Source organism: Gossypium raimondii, chromosome 11 (assembly GCF_025698545.1).
Source record: "Gossypium raimondii isolate GPD5lz chromosome 11, ASM2569854v1, whole genome shotgun sequence".
Taxonomy (NCBI): domain Eukaryota; kingdom Viridiplantae; phylum Streptophyta; class Magnoliopsida; order Malvales; family Malvaceae; genus Gossypium; species Gossypium raimondii.
Genome location: NC_068575.1, coordinates 43832568 through 43841497, shown reverse-complemented (window position 1 = coordinate 43841497; position 8930 = coordinate 43832568). Strand labels below are relative to the sequence as shown.

General features: G+C 33.5%; 1 protein-coding gene across 2 annotated transcripts; it reads left to right on the top strand.

Moving 5' to 3' along the window:
* The first annotated feature begins 5804 nt into the window (after positions 1 to 5804).
* Positions 5805 to 8643, top strand: LOC105803740 (B-box zinc finger protein 18). Of its 2 annotated transcripts, none has more exons than XM_012636130.1 (5): positions 5805 to 6532; positions 7029 to 7125; positions 7224 to 7339; positions 7427 to 7669; positions 8300 to 8643. In XM_012636130.1, the coding sequence occupies exons 1-5, from the start codon at positions 6440 to 6442 to the stop codon at positions 8306 to 8308; spliced, it is 558 nt and encodes a 185-aa protein (XP_012491584.1). In that variant the 5' UTR covers positions 5805 to 6439; the 3' UTR covers positions 8309 to 8643. The 2 variants fall into 2 exon arrangements, with proteins under 2 accessions (XP_012491584.1, XP_012491585.1); XM_012636131.2 differs by having other exon boundaries at positions 6060 to 6532; positions 7006 to 7125.
* The last annotated feature ends 287 nt before the right edge of the window (positions 8644 to 8930 follow it).

The window sequence follows — 8930 nt, the reverse complement described above, 5'->3', positions numbered from 1 at the left end:
TTTGAAAAAAAGAAACGGGAGTCGCCACCAATCCTTTTTTTTATGAGGTGTGATTGGATCACCTTGAAAAGTGGTTGTTTTTAATAAACGATTTGATTTTATTAAAACAACGGTTTTGGTCCACGAAATTCAGAAAAATGGGTTCGGGAGTCGGTTACGCACGAGGAAGGATTAGCACCCTCGATACGCCCAAAATTGGTACCTAGTTGATTACTTAATGTCTTAATGTCGAAAATTGAGAACTTTGAAGAATTTTAAAAATACGATCCTTGTATTAAAATGTTGAAAATTTTCAGAAAAAGGGGCATATTTCACGTTATTCGAGAAAGAGAATCATATCCAGTAAGTTAGGACACAATGTCTCGAATTCCCGATACACGAATGAATGTCAAAATTTACTTATTTAAAAGATGTTTAACTATCTCGAATTTAAAGAAGGGACCACGACCAGTAAGTTAAGACACGATCTTTTTTAATTCCCGAGATCATTTAAAACTTGAGTTTGGAAATGATTCGTGTATTTAGATTTATCGTGAAAATCGAAACCCAGTAAGTTAGGGTACGGCCTTCTCGAATCTAAATACGAGATGCTATTTATTATTTCTAAAAAAAATCCCCATCTCAGAAAAACAACGCGTCATATCCAATACGTTAGGACACCACGTATCGAATTCCCGATAATGAGCATTTTATTATTTTTAAAAGAGTAATATCGATTATTTAGATTCAACAAAGAAAATCGGAACCCAATACGTTAGGGCTCGATTCTCTCGAAGATCCCAAATATCGAGTATTACTTATATTTTTAAAATTTTCCTTTTCAAGAATCTGAGTGAAAATGAATATAATGGATAGATAAATAAGTAAATAAATAAATGAATCAAGCAAATAAAATTATAAAAACGCAAGAAATGTATGGATGTACACGTGTATGTATATATATTATAAGACATAATAAGCAATGTAAGTAAGCATGCATGCATATATTTATGAAAATTAAAAGGTATGTACATAGGTATGTATTCAAATTACATACTATAAACATATAAGCATATAAATATATATATACTGTACTTATGAAGATTAAAACATACACATAAATATATATAATTGCGTATGTAAATTAATTATAGTATAAAAAACATAAGTATATATATAAGAAAAATAAAATATAAAGATGAATTTAATAACTTTTGAAGGTATACATATATATGTTACAAAAATATGTGCGTGTATATAATATATATATATATATAACAAACTTTTAGAAAAGAAAGAAAAGTAAAATAAATAGATAAATAAATAATAAAAATAAAAAAGAAAGAAAACATAAATGAAATAAGGATAATAATAATATTACTAATAGAATAATAAAATAATCTAAAGTTTAAATATATATATGCGTATATATATAAGTAATTAAAATAATAATAATAATAATAATAATAATAATAAATAATAATAAAATATGATAATACATTAAAATAATGAAGAAAATAATAAAAATGCTAAAAAGGGGACTAAATCGAAATAAAAGCAGACAATACAGGGCGAAATTGAAATAAAAAAAGAGGAGGGATTGATTTGAATGTGCGAATAACATAGAGGGGCTGGAAGGGAAATTTTCCCTTCTCCTCTAAAACGCACAGCTTCATTGAGGACCAAATCGAGAGAAAAATGAAATTTTGTGGCAAAATTGAAAAATAAAAACAAAATAGGACCCAATCGTAAACAGCCTTAAAAGCGGAAGGACCAGGAGCGCAAATAACCCCTTTTATCCAGAAACACACGGATCCTTGGCGGTTTGGGTCGGGTCGGTCCGATCCATGTTAAAACGACGCCGTTTTGTGGCTTTCTGAACTCCCCAAAACGACGCCGTTTTAATATCCTATATAAGTTAAAAATCTGCAAAAAAAATCATTTTCCCCTGCTTTAAACAAAAAGAATTTCAGAAAAGCTCTCCTCTCTCTCTCCCTTCTCTGAGCACAGGCCCAAAATCCGGTGAAAGGCCCGCCGCGTCGCCGCCGCGCCGGCCACCGTACACGGTGGCCGAAAAATCTAAAAGAAGGTATTTTTTTGCCCTTTTTTTTTTTATAAATATAAAGGTATATGATGTGTATAAAAAAATTGTAAACAGATGAATGGTTTTGAAATAAAAATAAATAGATAAATAAATAAAAAGGAAAGACCTTTTCTGTTTTTTTGCTTCAATCTGTTTCTCCTTTCCTTTATATTTCTAAATGATGTGTTTGCAAAAGAAAATAGGGAGAGAAGAACCCTCAAAACAATAGCCAAGTTCGGCCTCCTCCTTTCGTTACAAAAAAAATGGCTTTTTATATAGCCTTTTACATGAATTTAATCTATTTTTTTTTGTGCACTTGTCACTTCTTTCTTTCTGTTTGCAGGCGCAAGTGGGCAAGTGGCAATGAGAGTGGCAGACGGCGGTGGCAGAGGGAGGCAGAAGGCTGCGGCGCCTAGGTCAAAGGCTAGGGTTTTTTTTTCTGAAAATATTTTAAGTATTTGGGCTTGGGTTATTTTGGGTTTGCTGTTTGGGTTGGCTGTTTGGTGAGGCCCGGGTAAATTTGGGCTATACAGATACTATGCATTGACCGATGTTGATATCATTGTGTGAGATGTGTTTGGTTAATCAAATGGGATAGTTGGTTCAAAGCTTAGTCTACCATGCAATTTCGATTAACTTTAACATGTTTTCATTAAGTGAAGGTTTAATCGTAAGATACTTTCATTTATGCAAATTGATTTCCAAGAATATCAAAATCTAAAATATTTTGAAAATGGGGGGAAATTGTTGGAACATTTTCAAATATTTATTGTGCTCCAATAACTATAAATGAACAGGTGTAATTAATCAAAAGTTATATAATTTGATTTTTGAAAAAAATTATAACTATTTAAATAATATTATTTGAATAGTTATAATATTAAATGAATAATTATGTGTTTATTTTAAAGACATTATTATTCGAGAAAGACACCTATTGAAATATGTCTCTATGAAGAGACATGAAAATTCCTATAAATAGGAATGGGATTTCATTTGGAAATCATACCAACAAATTTGGAAACCACACCAACAAATTCTAATATTCTTTCTTTCCTTCCTTCATTTTCTAATATTATTAGATTATTCTATAAAATATTAATGCAGAAATTCTTTATAGAAATTGAGTTTCTTGTCATACATTGCTCAGTATGTAGTAGGTTATTCTCGTCAGTGCAAAACGCAAATAGTCATTGGCTTCATTGTATCCTCGAGGCTAATTTGCTTGGAACTCATTTGTACACCGAAGATAGGTGAGGGCGAATATAACCTTAAAGATAGTGACTTGATACACGCTTTGAAGCCTTATCCTATTTCTTCTTTTTCTATTCAAGTTCCGTTGTACTAACAAATTTTACTATTCTAACTATGACTTTGTCGATAATATTTAATTATAGGCTTATATTTATTTCTTGAAACCTTTTTAAATGCAATGCAAACTTCATAACCCCATTGACAGGATGGAAATAGTTTCGATGCACTTCAATAAAAATCACACCATTGGAAGGTTTTTGGACATTTAGTATGAAAACATTGTAACAACTATACAGATTTGACAACAATAATTTCTTAATAATTGGGTTACCTGTATCATTAATTATTCAGAAGAAAATGAAAAAGGACCCTGTAGGAAAGCACTGTGTAAGGATAAACCTGATTTGAAGTTTTGTCAAAGACCTTGATTGTCTGAATTTTAAGAAGGGGTCTCTACACTTCAAGCTCTAAAACCCTACAGTCTTGCTTGTATTTGCTTTTGTTTTGGGCTTTTGGCATAGCAATCAAAGAAAAATACAGGAAAAGAAGTTCAAAAAGCGAAGTAGAACCACTGAACCTGTTTTGATTCAGAAGAGGTAAACACCCATCATCCAACAAGGCCTGAAAATAAAGTAGCTGGGCTGCTTGATTCCTTGGGAAACTCAGTTAGTGAACCACATGGCCTATTTGATAGCAAGGTATATAGTGGACAAAGGACCAACATTAGGGTAGCAAATGCAAATGAAGCCTGAATTAAGATTTGTTTCTTCATATCAAACTCCTTGAGAGATATTTGTGACTCAACCAACAGCTGTTGTTTTCCATACTTCATAATATCAGATACCTTAAACTGTACTTCTCAGTGCAGGTTTATTATATAAGTTTCGAACGAATCTCCAATCTTTTGGCATCATGGTCAATTACTAATGTTTTGTTCTTAGTGTAAACAATATCTCTGTAGATGTTTAGTTTTATGGTGATGCGGGTTAGGTACTTGTTGAATTGTATTCTCTTTAACCTGAAGTAGACATGAAGATGAGTATGGTTAAGTAGGCGTTTGAAGTCACCATTTTTGCGCACAAATAAATAGAGTTTGCCTCTCATCTTAGCTAACCTAATTATCTTAGAAATATCTTCAACACTGACCTGTGTCTGAAAGGGCTAACACAACAAGCTAAACCAGAAAGCTTTATGTTTCTCTTGCAACTTGTTTTCTAGTCAATTTCACATAAATGGTTATGCAGAAGAATGATCAACTGATGATTTTGACACTATTGCTCAATTGCAACCAATTCATCCTATGGAGAATCACATACTGTTCCTATTAAATCTTTCAGAACCTTAAGAGTAAAACTTTAGTTTCAAGTAGCAGCTAGCTAGTAGGAAGTGATATCACTGTCAGTGTATGCGAGAGAGCTGCAAGACATGGAAATGATATGTCATCACTGTAGTTGAAGATGAAGGGAACAGAGTTGATCCGGTCTTCGTCCATGATCCAGACGGGTACATGGTAGAGCTCTACAACAGTTGGAATCTTCCAATCCTTCCTCCTCCTTCCAGACCATTCAAGCTAAGGCTAAGCAGGTTCAACAAGGCTATTGTATTACATGCTGCAATTGTTTTACAGGTCTTTTATGACTTAGTTCCATGAAGAAATTTGTATTGATTATAGTACTTAATAAGTTTGTGATATTGAGTTGTGATTATATATGCATACCCTGTAATCCTAGATGAGGCTTCTCATTGTATTAACTTGGAAGCATTGCCATTGATATAGATCAAAAGGATGAAAGAAATAATCAGTAAGAACTATAAGATTTGACATATTAGGCCTTGGCTTTAGTTGGGCTTGCCACTATTCTTTTCTGTGAAATGTCAAATTTGCAGCATCTGATGCCTTTCTTTTTTTCTTTTTCTTTTTACAAAATTTCCAAATAAAATCAGTACTGTTTGTTCTTTTTTTCAAAGAGTGTTGCTTACAAGTAAAACTCATGGTTGTTTCGTATATTACCAACCACAACCATTCATCTGATTCCACAAAAATTTTCAAATGAATTTAGTTGTGATCTCATTTTATGTGGCTGAGGAAAATGCGGACATCACAATCAAAAAAGGAAGAAGAAATGGACACCACATGAGCAATGAACATATTCAAAACCTTGACAAAAAAGCCAAGAAAATATCTTTGAACTGAAACCTGCTGTTGAGATTAATTTTTGCTTTAATTTTGATTCATTAAAGTCAATTATATTTATTAAAAGAAAACCATTTTCAATTGTTCAACATGTTTGCCTTTCATGGTTCAGTGAAAAACAAGACAATGGCCTTTACCAATAGAATGGTTTTTGTGAAGAAAAGTCCTAATTCAAGCAAATTGTCCCAGGTCCACCTATGGCTATGCTTGATAGATGAAAGCAGTCTCAGCCCCCCAAACATAAGATTTCATTAGCCCTATCATATCTCATATTTGAGAAGCTAGTAATACTATAACCACGAGGGAGAGATAAAAGAAGATGCTTTGTATGAACCAGAAGCAGCAAAAAGAAAGAAACCAAACCAAAGTTAACTAGAAAGAAGAAAAAATAAACTTGGGTCCCATGGCAGATAAGTGACTGGTCAGCAAAGATTGAAGCCAGAGACGTTCCTCAACACATAAAAGCCAAGACTTTTGTTTGAAAAACTTGTGGTGTCCATCCATCAAATGCCAATTGAATCAAACCAAAAGTTGACAAAACAAAACACCCTCCACCGGTCCACCCTATCATTCATTTCTTATGTTCTGTTGCCTTGCCTGTTTATTAAATCCCTACATTTTCCCCCACCCTTTTCTTTAACGAGTAATTCTAATATTTAAAAGAAAAAAAACATCTTTTTCCCCTCTATCACCAATCCTAGTCCTTACCATCATCATCATTATCACCAACCAACCTCAACAACAACAACAGCTGCCTCTGCCTATCATTTTCATTTGATTATAAAAACAATTTGTTTCCATTTGTTTTTTATTTTCTGTAGTTGGGTTCTTTTGTTTTCTGGGGCATATTATTAATTTATAATATTATTATGTGAAAAAAGAAGATGAATATTTTTGCTATTGCGAGAGGATGAGAGTGAGAGAGAATTATGCGAACCATTTGCGACGCTTGTGAAAGTGCTGCTGCTATCGTCTTCTGTGCTGCCGATGAGGCTGCTCTTTGCAGTGCTTGTGATGAAAAGGTTGGTTCTTTCCTTCATTCTCCTCACTTTCTTTCCCCATGTAATCATACACTTTGGAGGTCTGTTTTAGCTGTTTACTGGACCCATTTAGAATTTTTTGGTCTGTTCTTTGTAGGAGGCAGGATTTTTATCACAGTTACTTCATATTTGGCTTTTTTATTAAACCAACTAAAGGCCTTTCTTTTATTCTTCAGGATTGATATACATACACATATGTAAATATACTCTTCTTTACCACTTCTAGCATAAGCAATTGTGCAGGCTAACCTTTCTATAAATTCTCTGCTAGAAATCCAAAATTTGATGAATAGTCTTAGTCAAGCAATAGTTTGAGTCTTTTCTTTTTCATGTTGAAGGGTGGAGATTGTAATTTTTATGAAAAATAGATGGGTATATTAGATTTTATTTATTCTCAAAAAGTTCTTGTGCATTGTTATAGCTTGACCTGCAAAATCAAACCTTTTGTTTTGAAGTGAAATGTTGATTGATGTGCCAGGTCCATTTGTGCAATAAGCTTGCCAGCCGGCATGTTCGGGTGGGTCTGGCAAACCCCAGTGACGTTCCTCGCTGCGACATATGTGAAAATGCACCTGGTAATATGCAGGTGTCTTTTTGTCTTGTGCTGTTTGATTTATCAGGTTTCTTAACAAGTTTGCGGAACTTATGTTCATTCCTTGAACCGTGCATGCAGCTTTCTTTTACTGTGAAATAGATGGAACATCCCTTTGTTTACAATGTGATATGATTGTACATGTTGGAGGTAAAAGAACTCATGGAAGATATCTTGTCTTAAGGCAGAGAGTAGAGGTTTGTCACTTAAATCTTTGAAGGTAATTGGGTCATATATTCCTCCTGGAGTTTAAAATGTTCCCTGGGAATTTTTTTTTTTTTCAGTTTCCAGGGTATAAACCTGGTAATATAGAGGATCCAGCTTCACAGCCTTTGGATCCCAGTGAGACCATGAGAGGCCAAAATCATGCAGCTAAACGGACAGTGGGAGAGAACCAACAAAATGACAAGGCCTGTCCTGTTCTAAGGATGGATGCTAATGCTGATGGTCATCTTGAAACGGGTACTAAAATGATAGACTTGAATATGAAGCCGCACCGAATACATGGGCAAGCCTCAAACAATCAGGTTAGAGCTCTACTGTTATGCAAGTTCCTCCTGTTCTTTCACTGCATTTGAAACACATGATCTTGTTGGTTCAACATATTCAGGGGCTATGTCTATAACCGGTCATTAAGAAACGAGATGATTCGGTACATGTGTTGGTATTGAAACACTCTAATTTTCATTTTATATGTGCAGTAGGCATGCGATTGTTTTGATGCATGAAAAGACATAAAACCCATATGTAAGACTTAACCTGTCAAATCAGATTATAGCATCAACCTGAGAAGTTAGATATGAAAACATGGCAAAAGGATGCTGAAGATATTTCTGAAGTTCACTCATCTGTACCTTAAAGAATAATTAGAGCATACAAGTGCTTTTGTTTCATTTAGTTCATTCATTAAACATTTTATTGTTGACAAACATTTCGTCTTGATTTTCGAGTTGAACTGAAAGATTACACCAAGGAATGGTAAATTTCTGAAGTTCACAATGTTATATGAACCATAGTCTATAGCTATATTTGCTTCGACCCTTCATTTTCCTTTAAGTACATAGAAAAACTTCAAAAACTCGTATATAGTACATCAAAATTGTTTTCTTCAGCTTGCAAAGCTGAGCTCTGATGCCTGGTTCTTTTTTTGTCTAAAGGAACAATAATTCACTGTTGTCGGCAGCTGTGATATGATGATAAGGCGACCTGGTTCTCGGTTAAATTTTATTTGGAAGCCTGGAAGGCCTCGTTTCATGCTTATGTTACAGCTCCGTAGCTGCTCGATTTATCATCTCCTGGTGTAGCTTCTATAGAATAGTTTTCTTTTTTCAGACAGCTTTCATAGCTCATACTGCAAAGCAAAAGAATGTAACCGTTCCTTTGTAAGTTTTGTTTTGTTTTTCCCTGTACTTCTTAAACCACTTGGGAGAAAGAATGCTTGAGATTATGCTTAAAAAGTAATGCTATGCCTGGTACTACCTAGAGAATCTCTTACTTACAACCTGATTTCCATTAGTTTATGCGGTGGCCAGTAAATTTAGTTTCGATTGGTTAAATATGTACTTTAAAAAAAATTGTGGATTCTATCTAATTTTATCAAATTTAATCTTTGTACTTTTTTAAATTTTAAAATTTCAATCCTCACCCATTTAGAATTGTTAAATTTATTAAGTTCTGGAATTTTCAGAATTTCAAGCCAGATTGCTATTTTCACATATTACATACTAAAAACTCAATTAGTGAATTACCAAATGTCGTTTATGTCAAGATTGAAATTTCATAATTTAA

Bases quoted from the DNA above. Each gene is read 5' to 3' on its own strand.
- LOC105803740 (XM_012636130.1), top strand. From the start codon at position 6,440: ATGCGAACCATTTGCGACGCTTGTGAAAGTGCTGCTGCTATCGTCTTC. The intron at 6,533-7,028 runs GTTGGTTCTTTC...TTGATGTGCCAG, and splicing joins GCAGTGCTTGTGATGAAAAG to GTCCATTTGTGCAATAAGCT. The intron at 7,340-7,426 runs GTTTGTCACTTA...TTTTTTTTTCAG, and splicing joins TCTTAAGGCAGAGAGTAGAG to TTTCCAGGGTATAAACCTGG.